This window comes from Chlamydotis macqueenii, chromosome 14, assembly GCF_036417535.1.
Source record: "Chlamydotis macqueenii isolate bChlMac1 chromosome 14, bChlMac1.mat, whole genome shotgun sequence".
Taxonomy (NCBI): Eukaryota; Metazoa; Chordata; class Aves; order Otidiformes; family Otididae; genus Chlamydotis; species Chlamydotis macqueenii.
The window spans coordinates 4,044,507-4,066,954 of record NC_141569.1 but is presented as its reverse complement, the minus strand read 5'-3'; the positions used below and the strand labels follow the sequence as shown (position 1 = coordinate 4,066,954).

Genomic DNA, 22,448 nt, shown 5'->3' with positions numbered 1-22,448 from the left:
ACTCAGGGGCACACACAAGGTGATTAGAGACCAGACAACTCAGCTTCCTGTATTTGCAGCATTCATTAGTTGGAAAACAGTGTGAAGACTGGGAAAAGTTACAGTATTTTGGTGGAATGGTTCCCATCTGCAAGGGTGCAGCCAAAAGATAAGGAACAAACTCCATCGTTCAGCTTCAGGTTGGGACTTCAAAGGATCAGTTTCCTCTCTGCTGCTTTTAAAGGTCAATACACACTCTGTAATGCAAACTAGTCCGGAATATTCAAGAGCTAAAAACATGCAGGCAACCCACACAACTTTATCTTGCCCAAGTGAGACATTTAATAGCCTCCAAGTCAACCTAGTGCTCAGGCTATATCACCATGAAATAAAAAGAAAAAAAAGGGGAAAAAAAATTAAAATATGACTAAACCTAAACAGAACAGTGGGCCAATTAAAACATTTAGTTTGCAGTCATGCTACAATCTCCTTTAGGTGACAGCATACACCCACTGCAACTGCGTTGTTCCAAACTCCTTATTGGCACTAGACTCTCATATAAGGAAGACTATTCAAGGATACTATCACCATCTCACTATCAGAAGACTTCAGCACAGCTTGAGACGTTATAATCTGACCTTGGTCACTTGCATCATCACGTCACAACTGCACTAAAAGAACACTTGATCCTCCAGCTCTCAGAAGACTGGAGGAACACTGCAGTCTATCTTCTAAGGATTATAGGTTACTGGGAGCAAATTAAGTTTTCCTCTGTTTGCTGTGCTTCCTATGAAAATAAGGTTCCTGTTCTTTCTTCAAAGAAGTTCCTCAGCTTGAAGAATACACAAAAGGCCACCTAAGATCTGGATAAAAGTGTCTGCAGATATGCTTTGATACAATAGCACACTCTTTATTAAGATGAAGCTCTTGGAAAGGGAAGTTTTTTCCCCGGTGGCTACTTTGAAATTATATGAGTTGCCCAAGAACTACAAATTAAACTACTTTCGACCTACTGTTTTACTTTCAAAAGAAAAACCTTACAGCACCATTTACAGAAACCTAGAAGAGAGCAAACCATCTCTGCATGCAAAACACTTCCTGGAGTGGTGAAAGGCCAACTGTAATGCATTAGTCATCCAGATGAGTGTACTTCTGGAAGGCTCATACCGTGATGACCTGAGAGATCTTATTTGTAAAGACAAAGGTGGAAAACTAACTCTTAGACTGCAAAAGCAGCAGTGTCTTGGGCTCAACATACTACTACACTGCATTGCAGTTTAGTTACCCCTACACTTCACACAGGGAGATCTAAAACAATGCATCACATTCCCAAAAATTAGAATAGTTTTTCCCTATGACCAACAAGACTGAGAAGCTGGCCACATGTGGTAACTATAGTAAAGGCTTTCTTACAAGAAAAAACTAACACATACTCACTTGCAGACCCAAAATAGTTTGTTAACAAAGGCTCACTTTTTTTATCATCTCTTTTATCCTTCTCTCATTGAAAAAGGAGCTGTACAAATAAAGGCTATTTACCATGCAGGCCTCCATTAGCGCTGTGTGCATCTCATCTGTTTTATGTTCTTGATCAGCTCCAGCTTCAAGCAAAAAACGAACCATATCTAAATGGCCTTCAAATGAAACAGATCAAAGTAAATAAGCATTTGCTATAATAAACTTTTAGTAATACAGACAATACACTTAATGAAATTATTCAGACTTTCAAAGTTTACTATTACCATTTTTACAAGTTATAATTTGCAAACTTGCTCTTTTTAAAGTACTCTAAAAAATAGCCATGTAAAATGGACAGACAGACTCTACACAGATCTCTCTAATTCAAATTTACACAACAGGAACCTTTCCTTGTGACTCTAAGCTATAAAAGACTGTGCTTATTCCTTATTCAACTGTACAGTGATGCATCATTTAAGCATTCCAAGGCAGCATACAATTTGGGGGGGGGACTACCTTTCAGAGACAGGTCCATGTAGATCTGAACTTAACTTTAAGCTTTTTGATCCTAGCATTCATATCTGAGAGCTAAGATACAAACATTATGTTATATTATGTTATCTGGCACAATTTTTAAAAGCTTCTACTGAACTTTACTAATACTCGTTTTCAACTTTATTATGGCTTCTGTCATTTTAGAATTTGTCCCTTACGAGTTATACATTTCATCCTCTCAATGAGCATCCTCCTCCAAGACAAGACTTAGTTTTATCGAAGCCAACAGGAAAACAAGGTAGCTCAACCATCCTACCATAGATAATACAGAAAATCTCTAGTCAATGGAGATCTTGCATTACATCATTCTAAGTTTTAGGCCACAAGAAACAAGAATGCCTCTCCAAAATATCCAGGAGTACTATTACTGAAATTTCTCTGTAAGGAACTATTATATGCTGCAGGAAATCCACGACAAATCAAGATGCAAGTTTTAAGACAGGTTTTACATAGTACGTATCCTCCAATTCTAACCACAGAGGCAAAATCTGAAGTTACTATGACAATAATCCACATCCTTAAAGCTTCTATTAGGAAAAAAACAATTGCTGGAAATTTTACAGATGTTTCTGGGAAAAAAAAAAAACAACAAAACTTGGAAGTACATTGGATTACCATTGGACTAAGTTACTTTATACAGAAAATTTAAATAGCAAAATAAATTAGGTCAAAAGTCCATAAAAGTTATAATACGTAACAATTTCTAGACATCCTCCAAAATTACACTGAAGGAAAAGTATCCAGTAATAATACTAGCATTTTCACCCCATCAGGTACTCCAGGAACTTCACATTTTCCTAACAACTAACAGAAATGTTTTCAGAACCTGATGATAGATGTTGACGGAAATTTGAATGAAATAGGGAATGTCGTAGCAGGGGAAGAACAGAGTGGTGGTAAGCCAAAGTACAAGTCTGGACGCAGCCAGTCACAAGTTTTCATCTGCAACACATCAAATACATGTCCACCACATTTGGGCACAAGTAGACACGCTGAACACCACTACACTATGGTAAGCATTTCCTGACATCAAGTTTAAAACTAAAATCCAGTATTCCAAAACTCATAAGAAAATATTCAAAGTATGGCTGGAAGCTTTAGTTAAATAAATCCTAGCAAATAAATTTAAATAAAACCACAAAACAAGGCATGAGACAATACCTTTATAGCACGCAAGTGTAAGTGCACTTTCTTTGAACTCGTTGGAGTGAGTGTTGATTCCTGCACCGTATTCCAGCAATACTCTTGCAACCTCAACATGACCTGCACTGGCTGCTTCCATTAAGGGGGTATGCCCATTCTCATTGTGGTCTTCTATATTAGCACCGGCTTTCAATAGCACCTTCACTATGTCAACAAAGCCCCCAGCACAAGCATAAGTGAGAGCTGTGTTCCCTGCAGAGAAGAAGAAATTTACATGAAAGCCCTTTCCATCACCCACTCTGAACACAGGAAAGGAAATTAGTTTTAACAGCTCTGAATGAAACCAAGTACATCACTAGCAGCAGCCTTTTACCTCACTGCAATGTTACTCCAGTTAAAGATTTCAGGCTAGGTAAAAAATCCCAACACAACTGTAATGTGAAAGAGTTTTAATGCTAAGCCAATATTGCAAATCAAGATTTTTGATTGTTATGTTATGTTTCCTACTTCAGCACAGAAAGAGAGAGCAAATACACACCCAAAGATCAATGAGTGATTTTCAGGCTCACTGTAGAGTTCGGTGGGTGGGAGGAGAAGGAGGGCGGGCGGGGGAAAAGAGGTGTTTGGATTTTTTTTGCCTAAGACCGTACATTGTAATACCTTGGAAAATTTTTACTGGCTGGACGAAAATAAATTTATAATTTAAAACTGTCTGTCCCTTACAGTACCAGAATCACATATGGCTCATGTGTTAAATGCTACAGTCAATTTTAAGGTAAGTTGTGCTTAATATTGCTAAACATCAAGATAAAAAGAACATTTCATAGTTCAGCCATTCAGCTTCTTAAGAATTTGAACAAAGTTTAAATTCTATCTTAATATTAGCAGATTTCAACTGCAGGTTAATACTCTCAGCAAGATTAGTTAAGCTGTGGTCAAGCATGAGCAATGTAGACAGCATTCAGTGCTCAAAGAATTGTACCTCCTCTGTGGTAAAAAAAAAATAGACTGAAATGACTGGTCTTGACCAGATGTGTCCCATAGTCATCTTACTGGGTAATTTTGGATTATTCAGATGAAAAAAACTAAACTTCATGTATTTTTCTGGTCATCTAACACCACAGTGGCTTTCACAGGAACAGTGCTTTCCATTACTGTTTATATTAAAAACAATCTTTAACAAAGGCCAGATAAGACACTAAACACACCCGCTATCTACCTGGCCTATTCTTAATAGTTCCTGCCATGTTTTCTTGTGAATGAAACTATCAGACAAGGACACAGATCTTCAGAACAGCTGCACATCTTATGTGCCAATCTTATTAATTCTTCATGTTCCTGTTTCCCAGTTACCTGTTGAAGACTGCGCGTTGACATCTGCACAATGAACAAGGAGAAGTTTAACAATATCTACATAGCCTCCGCTGGCAGCTGCCATTAAGGGAGTTATGTCTCCTTTATTCCCTCGATCTTCAACATTTGCATGCATTGCTAGTAGCACCTAGAGAAAAAAGTTCACTTTAATGAACAGATTTGCAACACCAACATTTTGCTTTTAGTTCAGTAGGGCTTGTGAGAACAACTCCCCAGTCAGCCATGACATCCTCTTGTATTAATGGTCCCAATGCTGAAGCTCCCCAGGACCATTAATAATTACTACCTGCACTGTGCTCTGCTTCAAGACATGCTGCTATTCTACATTTGTTCGTATCTGCTATAATCAACATTAAGTTACAGTGCAATACTGACATTTTCAAAAGTCACAGGGCAATTTGCTAATGAGAATGACAGCAGAGAATCTGTAAACTTGCATTAATGACCAACAACACACATTGGGTCAAGCTTACACATAAATAGTTTTCTCCCTGTACTCTCGCCTGACACTAAAACAAAGCTGGACACTTTCTGAGAACTATCACCTAAATATCTCCAAAGAAGCACAAATTCTGCCCTTAGACACACAAGTATAAAAGCCAAAAACTAACACAAATCAATGCACCGTTGATACAAGTGTGAAAAAAAAAACAAAAAAAAGGACTGAGTGACTTAAACATGAGTTTTTAGAAGGTAATCTCTTGTAGTGTTTGATTCTGCTCCCATTTTAGATCCTCTTGTAATGTCTGCTTGGCAGAAAAGCTTCACTGAATCTAGAACCATGCCAGAAGAGTAGATAAAGAATAAAACAGAAGATATATTCATCAGACAAGTCCCTTAAACCTAAAGGCATATAAGATGGTATTTTCCATTAAAAAGACAAATAACTGGAAGCCCACAATAAGCTGTATTAACTGATACTCTGTTTACATTATTAAACTATAATGAGAATAGCTAAAATGTTTACCTTAGACAACGCCTAACAAAGGTTTAGTTGTGACTATATTTGTTACTTACTTGTGCCAATTCATAATAACCTGCTGAACAGGCCAAGCAAAGGAGACTCTCCCCTTCTTCAGTATGCTCATTTACACTTCTTCCTTCATCCAACAGCTTCCGGACAGCATTCACATCCCCATCTGAGCATGCTTCTGCCAAACTGCGACTGGAAAAACAGTTACCACAGAATAAGCTCAAAATAAATTTGCAATAGATAGGTAGCTTTCCTACACAAGGAAGAAATCTTTATTTAAAGACTCATTACATTAGTACTAAGCCTTACTAGAAAATATACCTTTTTCTTAAAAAAAAAAAAAAAAAAAAAAACAAGACTATATATACACATTATTTCCACAGGTGAAACGGAGATAAAGACCTTGCTTATGTCTAAACCAGCTCTTCCCTTATCAGTTGTCAACTCACATAAGCTCTCATACATACTAGCTGCACAGAAGAGTGCTCGCAAACTAGGTAATTTGTGGTGTTTGCAAGACACAAAAGTAAACCTCACTGATGCTATTCAAGCTTCGGTGGAATGTCAGATGTACAGAGGCTATGACTGTGACAAACTACTGACTCTAGGTACCAAAGCAAATTTCTAGTAGAGAAAGTCAAGAAGTGAACAGCCTAGTACCACAGAAACCACTAATACTTAATACTGCAACAAGATAAACTTCTGATCGTTGTCTCTCCTGTAGTGGGACTATCTCCCTTCTCTGCACTAGCCCAAAGCTTTCTTCTTTTAATTGAAAACACCAGTTTCTTAATTTAAGAAGTCATTTCAAAGAAAAATCCTTACCCTACCTAATAACATCTTAAAGGAAGAAAGGAGAGGAGCCTCATGGAGGTTTACTGTTTCCTTTCATGCACTGTTAAAAGTTTAATACAGAAGTTTTCAGATGGATGAAATAAGCCATTCATCAAGTTTTTAAAACAGCAATAACAACACAAATCCCTACATGGTACACTACTAACTCAGCCTTTAAAAAAAAAATGTCAGAAAAGGTAATTATAAGCTAAGAGTTAGAAGGTAAAGACAAAACCCCCACGTTCTTGGCATCCAAAAGCTCAGAAGTCTATAATCAATACTTTAACCATCATTAACCTCTGAGGCAGAGAGAAAAGCTATTTCCCCTGAGACTCAGGAAAGTACACTAAACAAATCTTGAAAAAGGTGAGCTGAACTTCAGTTTATTTCAAACCAACTCACCTGTCCTTTAAATCTTTTTTCTGGAAGAAAAAAAAAAAAAAAAAAAAGGCTAAAAGCAAACTGTTAAAGCACTGCTGAACACAAATGTAAACAAGAGCTGTGTGTAATGTAAATGTAAACAAGATAATAACAACTCAACTACACTTCTCCAACTGATGATATAATTTTGTTTAGAAAATACATGCCAGGAGTCATGCTCCCTCAGCTACTAAGTTAACCACAGTTAATGCTCTGGTCGGAGGTGGAAGGATGAGCCTTCTGTTACCAATAGTAGTGGACTGTATGTGATGCATTCCTATCAATATATTTTATTTGCAAGATATTAAGTTTGTTTCTTAAAACAAAAACTAGGACACTCAGATTCATTAAAAATCTAAAACTTCTACTTTTCTTCAGTAAAAGATAGAAGTTCACTCAAGAAATTTACGCACAATGAAGAAAATATTCATTTGAGCACAAAGTTCCCTCAAGAAAGCATACCAGTTTCAATTTTCAATTGTTCAAAGACTTAAGACTGTTAATGGTTAAGCTATGTTAAGTCCCTGTTTTAAAATACATGCCAAAATTAAATAAACTGTGCTAGCAGCTGCTAGATAAAAGCTGAGATCTGACCTGAAGAGAATATCCAGTACCTGATCACTTACAATTGCATTGTAATCACTAAGTATTTAAGCAAAAGAACTGATATTTTGGTAAACTTTATTATTTAGCTACATGGTCAAGTCCATATACTGAAGCAACACGATTCCACTAAAAGGCTGCAGGACACTATCAAACCTGCCACCTTCTCCTACTACACCATAACCTGAGAGACAAAACCTGAAACAGATCCATCATTCTCAGAAGATGATCTTAGGCCACCTCACATAATACAGAACTGCTATGAGATCAAATATTCTTTGGGAAAAATCTATTAAAAACAAGACTTGTAGTTGATTCTAGTTGACCTAGACAACTCAAGAAGTCTCCCAGTTTGCTCTCTGCTAAGGTTCCCTTTGAGATATTTCAAAGACATTTTGTAAAAATGACAAGAATGACACTGAAATGCTCTTCCAAATGAAGCACAGGATGCTGCTGACCTTTGCTCCAAGGGTGCATTGCTGGCTCGTGTTCCACTTGTCCACCACAAGCTGTGGTGTTTTTCTCCCAAGTTGACTTCCAGACTGTTGTAGTTTAGCCTCGATTGCAACCAGACTATGCAGTGTCTCTCTCACTCCCCCCACCCTCCGAGAGAACAGGGAAAGATCATATAGGGAAAAAGGCTCGAGGTTTGAGATAAGGTCAGGGAGAACTCCTTAAAGTTACCATTATGGACAAAACTTGGGGAAAACTATTCATTTGTTACTAAAATCAAAACAGGATAATGAGACAGGGAACAAGACAACCTCCCCCCACCCTGGCTTAACATTATCTCTACCACCTTCCACCCCAAGCAGCACAGGGGGAAGAGGGAATGGCGGTTATGGTCAGTTCATCATACGTCGCTTTACGCCACTGCTTCCTTGTTGTCAGGGGAAGAACTCCTCCCATTCCTCCTCTGCTCCATCGTGGGGTCCCTCCCACAGGCTGCAGTCCTTCATGAAACTGCTCCGGCGTGGGTCATCTCTTCCACAGGGTGCAGTCCCTCCAGAACGGCTGCCCCAGCGGGGCCTCCATGGGCCACAGCCTCCTTCAGGCCTCCACCTGCTCTGGCGTGGGGTCCTCCCCGGGCTGCAGGGGGATCTCTGCTCCTCCGTGGGCTCCCCGGGCTGCAGGGGCACAGCCGGCCTCACCATGGCCATCACCACAGGCTGCAGGGGAATTCTGGCCAGGAGCAGCATTACTGCTCCCCCTCCTTCTGCACTGGCCTTGGTGTCTGCAGCCGTTCCTCTCACCAGAAATCCTTCACAACAGGCAGGCAGATGCCTCTCAGGTTCTCTTCACATCTCATCTCCTCCCCACTTCTTGCAGCCGGGCCAGGCCCAGTCAGGCCCAGTCACCGCCCGGCGGGAGGCCAGAGGGTTAGGGCCGCAAGGCCCACAAGGCTCGCGCTTCCCCCTCTCTGCCCCACCTCAACATCTTCATATCTTTCATTTGTTTGGTTTTTTTTGTTCCCCCCCCGCCCCCTTCTTAAATATGTTTTGCAGAGGTGTTATCAGGGAACATTCTGCTACCAATTGGCTCGGCCTTGGCCAGCAGTAGGTCCGCTCTAGGCCTGGTCGAGTCCACTGAACAAAGGGGAAACAACTTCTAGAAGCTTCTTACAGAAGCTGCCACCGTAGGCCCCCCTCTCACTAAATAAAACCAGAATACAGACATTAAGCTCTCCCCATCCATACCAATGCACAGAGAAATTTCTCCCCAGGTACAAGACTTTGCATTTCCCTTTGTTGAATTTCATGAGATTCCTGCTGCCCCTTTTCTTCAGCTTGTCAAGGTCCCTCTGAACAGCAGTACAGCCATCTGGTCTATCAACCACCCCTTTCAGTTTTGTATCATCTGCAAACTTGCTGAGGATGCACTCTGTACCATCGCATGGGTCTCTGAAGATGACGTTAAACAGTACTAGCCTCAATATAATTCCCTGGAGTATAGCACAAGTAACTTGCCTTCACCTGGACTTTTTGCTACTAACAACTCTGAGCCTAGCAGTTCAGACAGTTTTCAATCCACCTCACTGTCCACCTACCTTGTCTGTACTTCATCAGCTTGTCCCACAGAATGCTGTGGGATACAGTGTGAAAAAGACTTGCTAAAGTCAAGATAAACAGCATCCACTGCTCTCCTGTCATCTATAAATGTAGCCATCTCACTGTATAAGGCTATCAGATAGGCTTAATCTCTCCTTTGTAAAACTACGCTGATTAGTTCCCATCATCATTTTGTACTTGCCATGTTAGGAAACTGCTTCCCAGAGAATTTACTCCATCACCTTTTCAGGGACTGAGGTGAGGCTGACCTGCCTGTAAGTCCCTTGGATCCTCATTCTTGCCCTTCCTGAGGACACGGGTCATATTTGCTTTCTTCCAGTCCTCAGGAACCTCACACATTCCCCATGACCTTTCAAATAAACGGAGACTGGCCTCACAGTGACATCAGGGAGATCCATCAGTACTCATGGATGCATCCTATCAGGTCCCACAAACTTGTCCATCAGACTATGTCCAACCCGTTTAAATGCTCCCTGACCTGATACCAACCAAGGACAAGCCCTCCTTGGTCCAGACCTAATCACATCCCTGTATGCTTGGACATTGTCTCTGTATTCCCCATAGGCCACCCAGCCTGCTTCCCCCTCTTGTATGCTTCCTTCTTATGTTCAAGCATGCCTCCCCAGCATATTTTCATCTCCCTCTGTTTTGATCCACAAGTAATTCCTCTAGCTTCACTCAGGAAATGAAACTATATTTTTATCCCATTTAAAGCAATGACTCAAGACTACTGCCCTTACTGTAAGTAGCTTGTTTTGCAAATTCCAAGTCTGAATTTCAAGAAGACATCCATATGAAAGGAAATTTAAGACTTTAAATTTTTGATCCTAGATCTGAAGTTCAACAGTATATGCACAGTCACACTATCCCAACAGTTTACCAACTATTTGCATCACTTGTCAGAGTAGAAAATATTTCAGGATCCCTAAAGATGCTTTGAAATTACCAACGTAGAAGAAAGCTTTTGACGACATTGGACAAATCCTCAGTTCTGTCACCACAGGAGTTAAATGTTCTCATTAATTATCAGTTAACAAAAGTTACCTGATTATATAGTTTCATTTTCCCCTAAGCTCCCAGGGCAAATTGCTGCCCTGTAAGTATTAGTATTTTAGTATTGTCTTCCAACTTTTAATGCTATGAACTAGATTCATTAGTTTCCAAAGTATGCTGAGGCAGTAATTGGAGAACTATCACCAACTCTTCTACAGCTAAGAACTTAACCTGTTTTTGAAAAGGAAATCAACTGTTTGGTACATAGAAAGAGCAACAGGGTAGAAAGTAACATTTTTTTCTACTTTTCTTTTACACTTTGAAGTCAATAACCTGATGGGACAAGAGTTACACCTTCAGTAAGAGATTCAGTAACTTTGCCTCTGCTAGTAGCAGAGGAGATTAATTACCAAGTACTAACTATAAAATTAACTGAATTTGAAATTAAAAATACAAACTTACATTCTATAGTTGGGAAACTGGGGGTGAGGGGCAATCGATACATACTTGTCCACTTGTCCTGCATTGTGATTGTTCTCTGCTCTCATCCGCGTCAATGCAGCAGCAGCTTCATCCAGTGCACAGCTGACAGAGGACGTCAGTCTTCTGAGAACCTCAGGATCTGCGAAGGCTTTACCATCGGCAGTGGACAATTTACCAATTCCTTCAGTGTATGTTCGTTCATCAGTCAGGTTAGTATGAAAGTCACACAAAAGAAATGCAAAGTCACTATTTTAGATTTCAGCCACATGCACTATTAGTTAAAAATTGTTCGCAAACATGCCAGAAAACCAGCTACTTAAAAGTAACTGTCAACATTTGCCTAAGACTTGAACATTTAATTAAATATAATACAGTAGTAAGAAACATTTTCCAACTGGCAGCTTCATTACCTGTCCCAAATTCCCAACTCATACTTTTGAATAATAATAACTAATTACTTAATAAGAAGAAATAATCTTGGGGGAATAAGGACAAGTCCAGGAGTGAAACCCAAAAGCAGAAGTTTGGGAAACAGATATTATTCCACAGGCTTGGTTTAGTATTTTCTGAATGTGAAGAATTATCCAATTTAAAATGAAAAGTTGTTACCCCTTTCCCACCCAACATGAAGTGGATGTAGCTCTAATGTACCTTTTATTTTTTAAAAGTACGAAAAAATTTTAAGAAGTTATTAGCTTAAATTCCCAGTAATTTAACATTCTAAACTGCACAGCTCTAGCTACAGGCATAAAAATTATGAAACAAAACTTCAAATATTTTAAGTATACTTGCAATCAAAGCCCCCTCTATACTGACATCACCCAGTAGAAATGCTTAGACTCAAGGGACTATTGTAATAGTTTCTTTTTAAAAAAATATTTTATTTGCTGCAAGACTAAAGCTAAAGGCCAGTACAGAACAGCATCGTAAGGTATTTATCCCGCTCACTTACATGGCAGATATAAAATTATGGTACATGTGTATTTTTACTCCACACAGTTTTTAATCCATATAGTTCAGCACAGCCTATTTTACACATGCAAACATCACTGCACAGTTGCCCCTGCAGTGTAGGCAGGGCTTATATTTGCATATACAGATGTGCAAATAGTATAAAGAAGTGCACTGATGAATAGTACACCTTCCTCCCCCTCAAAAAAGTCAATTTCACATGCTACAAAAAAACCCAAATCGTTACTGGTTTATAGATCAGCTACCTGCATCAGTGATGAATCAGTAACTTTGTTCAATTCCCTAGCTGTTAAATAGGGTCAAATTAGATACACATCTCTGAAAATAACGCACCTGTGCCTCAGAAGATTTGCTATTTGGAATGTGCATATCTCCACAAGATTGATTTACACCACATCTCCCACAACCCAACTGTAATTATTACACAATAAATACTGAAATCATACTTTGAAAGTTTCAAACATTATCTTTAGACAATGTACTTCCCTGGTTTGAAAGCATCTGATTTTTTTTTCTCATTAATGTAAGAATCAATACTTACCAAATTCTCCACCCTGAAGACAATTTAGGCCAGCATATGCCAGGCACACTGTGTTACATTACCCTACCTCACTGCTGCAGTGCTGCTAAGTGTTGGCTTACAGTATTCAAACTTAATGTCGCTGGAAATGATGAAGAGTCCCTGTCCTGTCACAAAGACAGACATCTACAGTGGGGTGCAGAAGTTTACCCGGGCAACTCAAACTGAGCACAGCCTATGAATGTTGAGATAAGCTGCTTTAGACACTGGTCAGATCGAAGCGCACTGCCTCCCTGCTTCCAACATCCTACCTCTAGATCACTTCAGCATTGCCAAGAGGTTACGAGAAACTATTTATAATAAAAACATCCATTCCACGATAAAATGAGAAATTACAACTAGATCTGTCCACATCACACTCATCTGGTTTTCTAAGACTGTCTAATGCACTGCAGAGCAATCAGAGCAAAGAAACATAGGGCCACAGACTCTTGACTCCACGGACTTGAAGCTACTGGCCACATGCCCCCTTCCAAGTCCAAACCGTTGAGGCCATAACCCTTCTAGCCACTGCTGGTAAATATAGCGAGGCTATAAACAACAAGTCTCAAACACCACAGTTCACATCTGGCACATTAACGTAAACTGAATTTGTTGTTGGTTTAAAAGAGGATGCAAGTTGCATCAGCTTCACAGTTGCAGTAGGTGGGACAGCAGGGGACAGTCACTGCAAAACTACGCTGCAGCATCGATTTAGTACCAAATACACAGAGAAAGTGATAGTTTTTTTACACAGCTCTGCTTCCTCTGGACAGCTCACAGAGTAACTACACAGATGTTTACACCAGCTATTTCTGGTGGCAGTGCTGGCTCACACTAGCTTGCAGTGTACATAAAAGTACTGCCTAAGGTAAGAAAGGGAATTAAGTCTTCACAACTCAGCACTGAGGTCTCATCCAGGACCGCTGCAACCAAAGCTGAACACCACAGTAAGCAAAATGGAAAAGTACTTGAAAGAAATCAACAGGATTTAGAAAAATGACCCCTGAGCAAAGGCTAAAAAAGTACAGATTTAGCTTACAAGGAGCAGCACAAAAGCAGTTTCCCTCCACTTAGGAAAGTCTCATGAAGGAGTTGGTAAACAGCTCTACTGCTAGCAAAAGAAGTGGGAAATAAAAAGTCCAGTTCAAAAAACAAACAAACAAAAACAAAAACAAAAACCCACAACGAAAAACCCCAAAAAAACCAAAAGAGGAAAACAAAACAAAAACAAAACACACATACCACACCCCAAAATGACCTGACTATCTGAAACTAAGCTGGATATGTCAATCATTTCAAATCACTATGGTAGTAGATCAGACAGGTCACCTAGACAAGCAGAACCTACACTTGACTATTCTCTCCATTTTTAAAGTTTGCTTGCTGAAGCATTCATATGCAGGATTTCTGAAGGCAAGAGAAGTCAAACCATGTCCTGTGTCCTGTAAAGGCAAACAAACTTCAACCACTGCAGAACTCCTGCTCCAAAGCACCTCTTTTCATGGATTACTGCTGGTGGTCACCTGGACTTCACTACGACAGTTCACTGGTTCTTCCTCCCAGCTAGTAAAAGCACGCTTACAGCTCACTACAGTTTCTTACTTTGTTCAAAAAAAGGTGCTATAACCACACCAAGGACTTATGGAGGGTAAGCTGAAGATGCCTTTTATTTACATCACCAGGTAGGGCCCAACCCAGGTGCCATCCCCAGCAGCTAATGTCATACTTTTTTTTTTTAATATATATTGTATATGCCAAAACTAAACTAATCAACAGCCACACAATACATTAGAACAGACATTTGTTAGGCTGGATGGAGTAAAACAGAGTCAGACAAGAAATACCACTGCAGACACCCATTCATTTATTTATTTCTCCTTTGCAGGTTTACAGTATCATTTAAAGAATTGCTCAAGTTTTTACTTCACTATGATTTAGGATGACTATACCAGAATCTTATTGCTGTAATGCTCACTTGTCTTTTAACCTCTAATTTAATTGGTTTTGTGTCCACTTCATGACCATTTGCTCTTGGGTCACTCTCCCAGGTGTTTAAGACACCTTACACACGCAGGGACAGAAATAGTCTGACCTACAAGCAGGTGCTGGACTAAAACTCTTCCTGCCTCCTCCCATCCAACAAATACTGAAAGCATCCTCAAGACCATGCTCCACATTTGTTTGAATTCATCCTTCTTGCACACAAGTGATCACAATTTCTCACTTTATTACAGTCTCACTCACGATACTGATCTGACGCTACCTGAACTGAAACTCAGTGTTTGACACTCTGCTTCCTGCAGGGCAGCAGCACATTTCCAGGAATACAAGCCACCACAAAGGTTGCGGAACACCATCTTTCATGGACTGAACACCATTGCAGGATAAGTTTGAAAAGAGAATATGGGAGCCACTGTGGACTGTTTTTTATTGAGAGCAGTCTACAGCCACTAACCATACAGAAATTGTGGTTTCCAATGCAAATCCACAGCTTACCACTAAAATGATTAAGAACATGTCCATAAGCAAACCAAAAGTAAGTCCTTGCATACAACATGAGTTGCCATGCAAAGGCATGGTGAATTGCACCATGCAAAGAAAGGTGAATTTAAAAATAGATTAGATAGGTTCACAGAATGCACAGACTTTACAGCAATACTAAGAACAATGGCCCTGGAAGTCACTATTTAAGGACATTCCTGAACACAGGACTACTGGAAGGACAGAGATAGGAGAGTCACCTGTACTGTGATTTTACTGTTTTTCCCTCAAGTGTCCACAGCCAGCCCACTGCAGGGCACAGGGAGCTGGACACACCTTCAGTCTGCTTTCATGGGGCAGTTCTTTAGCTGAGCACCTTCTGCTGAAGCCATCAGCTAGTGTGGTCACAAACCCTGGCAGGGACAAGGGCAGCAGCATTATCCAATAACTGAAAAGAGAGCTTTTAACCATCCTTGGGAATAGGAAATAGATGACCTCGCTCCTCCCTATCCAACACACAGACTCTAGATCTCTGAATTAGAGGGAAAAAGTATGAACTCCAAAATCTGCAAGTACATTAGTCTTTCTGCTGGGCCACAATCCATCAAGTCTATGGAACACAGATTCAGGCTGCATTTGAAAAGGGTATTTCCACCAATTTAAATAAGTCAACAATTCCAGCAGTTTTAGAGATGAAACATCCAGTACCACTGACTACTATATGATTAGGTTGAGTCTGGAGCAGATGTCTTTTTTTTTCCTCCCTAAAGCTACTATGGCACACTGTGACTGAACTTCATGGCAGATAATGCCAGATGTTCCACAAGTTAACGCCGTACTACTGAATTATTGAACTATTTAAATTAGCCTGAAGCTGGTTATAGAGGTGTATTAGAACAAGCAGCTCACCTTTTGAGGGAAAAGCTTCCTCATCAGATATACACCTATTCACCCATAACCAACACTCCAATTTGCCGCATGGGCTTCCTTGTTGACTTTCAGACTCATCAGGATATTCCTACCATGTAACTACCAAGGTTAGAGTTTTAGGGTAACCTGAAATGAGCTAGTTACTCTCAGTGTGATCTTCCTCAGTTTAACGAGTCAAAGATACAGATATCACCTCAGAAAAACTGAAAGATGACCAGGTTTGTGTCTTTGGAAAACCCCAAAAGGCAGGACCATATACTGCTGGTGTGATTTTGCCACAAGGAATCAGAAATTACATTCTCTGAAAACCATGTCTGTATATTTTCACAATTTGAACACAGAAGTTGAAAGCTATGAATAAATCTTAAAGAATCAACATGAATAACCTCGGCCAACATTTGTTTCAAGTTCACTGCAGTAACGGAACAAGTCAGATAACCACACTTGAACAACCATTCCTTTCCCTTCTATTTCAAGAAAAGGAACATTCTCATACGAGTATCCGTTGCTCTACCCTGTCTAACTGGAAAAAGTTCATATTAAGGAAAAAGAAAATACTTAAGTTTAGCTTCTAGCTAGTAGCTCATAGTTATCACCATTTACAATCCCTTAAAAATAAATTATTCTGGTATGGAGCCCACAGTTAAGTCCCTCATACCACACATGACTGGTGTCAACACACGCACTGACCATTAAAGGAGACTGTTCCAAAGAGATCAACATATCTAAGTGTAAGAGATAATGTCCAATAATCCTCACAAAAACCTACAGATTCAGAGGTGATTATGTTCCTTCCCAGTTAGTTCCAGCACACTGTATGTTCTAACACAACTTAAGGTCATTCAGCTGCTAACGTGTCCAATTTACGATCTCACGTTCATCACAAAGTCTAATTCAACCTCAGCTCACGTGGAACTATCTGCTGGTCCTAGAAGCTTAAAGGGATCTTCTGTTTCCTTAAGGTCTTACATCATTATCCCCCAAAAGCAGGTTTCGATGGAAACATGGAAGCTTTAAAAGCCCAAAAGAAGAATTAAATGAGAATCATGGCACAGAAGTGTGTCCTGCTTTAATGCTATGTCAAGAATCTGCTTTAATCAGCATGGCATACAAGTAGTACCTCAAACAAGGCGAAGAGGGATCAGGGAAGGAGAGAGGGGACTCTAGTTTAGCTTCTTTACTGGAATCCCCATTCAGAAGAACCAAGAAGTTCTAGACCGTCAAAAGCAACTGCTACAGTCTTGTGTCAACAAGCAGTAACTCTACCAGAAAAGTATTAATTCTAGCACATCACACAGGTGCTACCACAAGAGAAGACGACAACAAGCAGAACTGAGCGTATCCTGTTCTGCAAGGTCTCAGGTGGCTTCATGCAAATTCTCGACACAGGTACGGATCCCCTAACGGCACAGAGAAATTTGGTTCAGGAGTGTTAAAGAGTAGAACCTAAGGGAAGATTTCCTAAAGAAAAGAGACTTCAAGACCTTTTAGTCCACGTAGTAAGTTTATTTCTGATAATACTCAGAAGCAGTGCAGCATCTGCAAAAAATTACCAGCTACTATTTTCTGTAAATTCTAGCAGTGGTGGAAGCAAGCAGAGATTATAGCAGTTATCTAGCAAACAGCAAGCTGTGGCTCTCTGCTATGTCCCAACTTCCTGCTTGGTGTAACGTTAACAGAAAGTGATTTTCTAATTCTCCATGTAACTAACCAAAAAGTGTGCACTTCGCTCCACTCTGATGATGTCAAAATATTTTCCCAAACATATTCGGGAATGGTTCATATTACATCAATTTCAGAGCCAGTAAACTGAAGTATAGTGTTGTCAGCCCACTCACCAAGACCCACACTGATCTTCTGGCAAATGCAGGAAAACACCAAACCAGCTCTGACCTGCTGCCTGTGTCTAATGCCTAAGTAAGGTTCACAAAATCCTAGTTGCCTTGAACAAGTAACTTCAGTTAGCAGCCAGGTGGTGAAACAACTGGAATTGGTGAGCACAGCACAGATGTCAAGAGCACACTCACTGCCAGACCTGAGTCCACTCCAGGTCAGGCTTCAACAACTGCACGATGCTCCCAGCATGGCCACTGCCAGTTCAAAAGCCATGGGCACAGAAGCACTGACCACAGTTTTTGTTTCAGCAGTTTTCTAATAGACTCTAGCTACACACACACCAAAAAAAAAAAAAAAAAAAAAAAAAAGGCAAAAGAAAAAAAAAAAAAAAACAGAGTCCCACTGATTATGTGACCAGACAGCAATGGGAAAACAGACAGACTTTAGTCTTGCAAGAGATTTCAGCAAAGATGCAACACAAATTATTTCATGCCATCTAAAGTGAGAGCGGATTGTGCTAGCTCTACGTTTTCTTGTAAAACACAGTCCAAAGCCAAACAAATCAAAAGGAACAGCCATTTTCAAATTTCACACTTTCTGCATCAAGATATCTATTTTGCAACATCTGAATGAGGGACATCATTATTTACCTTTTAAAAATAGATTTTAAATATTTAAATGTGTTTCATTGTATGCTGACTGCTCAAACTGAAGTTCTCAAGGAAGAAAGTACATGTTAAGTAGTGTTCTTTGTATACAGAAATTAGAAAAATACTAATAATTCATTCTAGTGTGGGCATCTTTCTAAAATCCATATGCTTTTAAAAACTTTTAAGATGAACTGTTGTTTAAATAAGTGTAACTCAGACTAAGCTGAAGAACATTAGAACTACAAGGAAAAGTTTACTTGCTGTATAAGGAAAATAACCATTTTAAGTTGGAGCTTAATGCCATTGGGATTTTTGGGTAAGCCATTTGGCCTTTAAAGCAACTTACTTTATTACTGCAGTAAAAGTTCTAAACCCTCTTTATTAAGTTAAGCATGCCATACTTAAATTTCTGTATGATTCTGGTAAGCCTTTGAAGAATTCACACAATATTTACAGACCCTAATCAGACCTAATGCAGTACCCAGGACCACGTGTGAGGGGAGACCTTTACGAGCTTGTAGTCCAAGGATGTACAAAGAGTTGCATTGACATCCGCAAAGATTTTGCATCTGGAATATCCATATCAAAAAAACAAAAAAAACCAAAAAAAAACCAAAAAAAACCCAAAAAAAAACCCAAAAAACCAAACAAACAACAAAAGAAAACCACAAACCACCAAAAAAAAAAACAACCCACAAACCAACACTACCTAAAAAAAACAGACAACAAACACCAACCGACCAAATCACTGACTAGTTACTTCAGACACTGTTCATTAGCCCATCGTCAGTAGCCAGTAGTAGGAAAAAATATAATTAAATTATATATCTGCTCACTCTGATTGCTTCTATACGTTGCCCATATGCTTAAACTGTAACTCAGTTGATTACTAAACTTCTTGCTGAAATCCACAATGCTCTCTCAAATACAGCAGGGCTGGATTATTCAAGTTGACTAAATGGTATATACGCTGAGTTTACAGATCTAATATTTGTGCTCCTCACAGTCCCCTTTTTACTGGGACAAAATAAGGTACCCTAACGATCTTACAACTAGCCATGTCGTAACTGAGAGATTCTTCCTCTCCAACAAACACAGATCTCTAAAGGCTCTACAACAGCACCTTCCAAAGTTTTTTGAACCTCAACTAGTGACACCCAGTAACATTTTTGGAAGGCCAGTATCATTCTTTATTACCATGCTGACTAAAAATCAGCCTCTCTAAAGGCACTGCTTAAGATCTACGCAACCACCACATTGCTTCAGACCACACCTACTGCCCTGGCTTGTTCTGTGATTTTCACAATGCAAAGTACAGCATTGTGTACCTCTTGTACAGCACGGTCAGCTTCCCTGAGCAGGCTGCAGCTTGATGGCTTCCTCAGCACACGACTTATCACCTTATAAAACCAAACAGAAAACCCAGAGTAGGAGAATGTCCCTTCTAATTGTATTCTGCTGTATTTACCAGATTTCAGCTCAATTACATTCCCAGATTGACATGGTAACCCTGAAGTTTACTTAGTTTACTTGTTGCCACAGAGCTTTGGCTTCTTGGCTGTTTTCTGTTGGTTTGAGTGGTAAACCTATCAAAGTGCAAAAGTTCAGGGTACTACCAAGCAAATGTAATGTATGAAAACCAGAGCTTGTCTTCTGTCCCAAATTCCCTTTCTAAGATAAAATCCAATGAACAAATATTTAAATACACATCCTCCCTGCCCCAAAGTCATAATAGCTCAAAATCATGCATCAGTAAGATGCTAGCTTCTACTTAAGATATAAAACTCTCAGAGAAGCACCTAGTCTTCTGTCAGCAAATGCTAGATTTTGAGGGGAACTCAAACTGTAAGAGATTTCAACAAAGAGGTCATGATCATTTCCTCACTGCAAAATGCACCACCTAGAAGGTATTCTTTCATATAGAATTAGATTTTAAGTTTTCCCAACACCTTCCCGAGACTAAAAAAAATTAAATATTTTTGCTGGAAACATCATACAATGAGTGAAGCATTTTTTGACATGAAAACTTCCAGTGCACTGAAAACTTAGTGTATCCTTAATATCCGTGTTGTAACTATGCTGAACCCAAGAATTTACCATTTTATATACATTTGATACAAACTTTAACTATAAAACTGTTCCCACCGCCATGTATCACTGAATGCATGGCACAAAGAATTCACTGGCTGCAATTTCTCTTTTTATTCTTCTTAATTAGTATTTGGGTATGCTAAATAAAACTCATTTAGCACGAAATTAAGAGCTCAGCTTGGGGGTTTGGTGGGTGTTTTTTGAGTAATTAGTGATTTACAATATTTCATATGTCACCATCACAGTTCCCCACAGACTCCCACAGCAGCTAAGTTTTGAACTTCTACAAATCGGATTCCTGACAGCAAACTGTCACACCTAAAAATGGCATTTTTAATGCTATCTGAAAAATCATGTTCACATCATCTTCTAAGCATTTTCTGGCAAAAGCAGAAGTATAATTTTATGCTTCTAGGTTGTATTTCATGCTCTTAATCTCAAAATATCCCTTTCTTCACAAATCCCCACTCCTAAAAATCATAGGAACTCACTCACTTGAGCAATATCCACACGTGAAAGGAGATGTCTGAAAAAACGGAAAGGCTATCACAACATACACGTGCCATTGGAGACAGTTACCCTTAGCTCCAGCTTCTTGCTTTACACTGGAAACTCTTAACATTATATTTGCATTTACATGTATTTCAATGTAGTTGTCAGAACAGGAGCCAGAAATCTTGATGACATTTTTCTTTGCTTTCCAGCATGGCAACTGTAGCAGTGAGATTTTCTTTTTTTTCAGAATCAAAAGCTAGGAAGTAATTCTCCAGCTACAATTAGTTCTCACTGTTATTTTGGTAACATTTTGATGACAAGAGTTTGTTTTTGGGATCATCTGCTTTCACAAAAGTGTGCTCAGATATCTCAAAATCTCAAAACTAATTTTCTATACTTCAGCAGAAGCAAGAATTCTTCTTTAACTAGTCAATACTCATTAACATTTACATTTCTTTTGAGAGTTTCTCAATTAGATTTCAACTTAGTCTCATGTTACTTCAATACCAGGTTACCTAGTCAGGTAATTGACACTATCAGCCAGTAACTTCCACTTTTACACAAGCTTGGAAACCCTGTAAGAAAATTCAGCAATGAAAAACCAGCTGTACTTAGACTTACAGATTTCCTAGCAAAATCCCTGTCTCCCCATATAGTCTGCTATTTCATCTCATTCCTTTCCACCAACCCAATCCACTCATTTCATTTCAGAATGTCAGGAAGAATACGAATGTTTGACAGATATGCAATACCACACATACTAACTTATGACACTAAAATAAAATATTTGTTTAAACCTTGTGACTGAGTTTTGTTACCATATAAAAGAGTTCAAACAAGAAAGAATAATACCAGAAAAGTTATCCATAACTATTTCCTTATACTCTGCATCTTTTTTAAATACTTCAGTATGACAGACTTTGCTACAGCGTAACTCTATATTTTTCCATCAGTTTGATTTTTTTCAAGCCTTCACTAGGCATCAATTTTCTCCCATTGTATGAAAATTGAGTTACCTTTTCTAAAGCTGAAATAACATGAGCTCTTCTGGGCCAATCTCATATTCAGCCACTGCCACAAAGATGACTCAGTACTCCTCCTCTCCCTAGGTTTCCCCAGGCACTCCGACCAAACCCACTGCACTTAGAGTTCGGGAAAAAAGAGGGAGTTTCTACCAGCACAGCACAATTAACGTGATCAGAAAAAGGGTCTTTCTAGCCACCACCAGGACTGGCAAGAAGAGAGAAAACTGTGCAGCCAGGAACAGAAGATTCCTGCCTGATGGTGACAGCAAATAGCCACTAAAACACCTCAGGCACCTCAGACACAAATTCAGAATGTCCAAATTTTTACATTTCCTAACCAAATATCTTTATAAAGAAACTCAACCTTTCAATTTTTCAAGATTTTGTTTCTATTAAATCTCTAGCAAAGAAACATTTGTCTTACTATAAGGTGACAAGTTCCCAGATACAGTCCTCAACACCGCTGATTCCAGACACGTTCATCACATACGTGCAGAAAATCATGCTGCGCACTCAACCAAC

At 39.3% G+C, this 22,448-nt stretch overlaps 1 protein-coding gene across 10 annotated transcripts in view; it reads right to left on the bottom strand.

The window, feature by feature from the left end:
• The window catches only part of ANKHD1 (ankyrin repeat and KH domain containing 1), a 123,033-nt gene that overhangs the window by 67,074 nt on the left and 33,511 nt on the right, over nucleotides 1–22,448 (bottom strand). For all 10 annotated transcript variants that reach the window (XM_086758851.1, XM_086758842.1, XM_086758844.1 and 7 more), the window contains exons 3-7: nucleotides 10,909–11,065; nucleotides 5,527–5,674; nucleotides 4,489–4,636; nucleotides 3,154–3,387; nucleotides 1,519–1,613 (exon numbers count right to left, since the gene is read on the bottom strand). In XM_086758851.1, coding sequence (XP_086614977.1) covers nucleotides 1,519–1,613; nucleotides 3,154–3,387; nucleotides 4,489–4,636; nucleotides 5,527–5,674; nucleotides 10,909–11,065 — 782 coding nt within the window. The remainder of the gene's footprint in view (nucleotides 1–1,518; nucleotides 1,614–3,153; nucleotides 3,388–4,488; nucleotides 4,637–5,526; nucleotides 5,675–10,908; nucleotides 11,066–22,448) is intronic.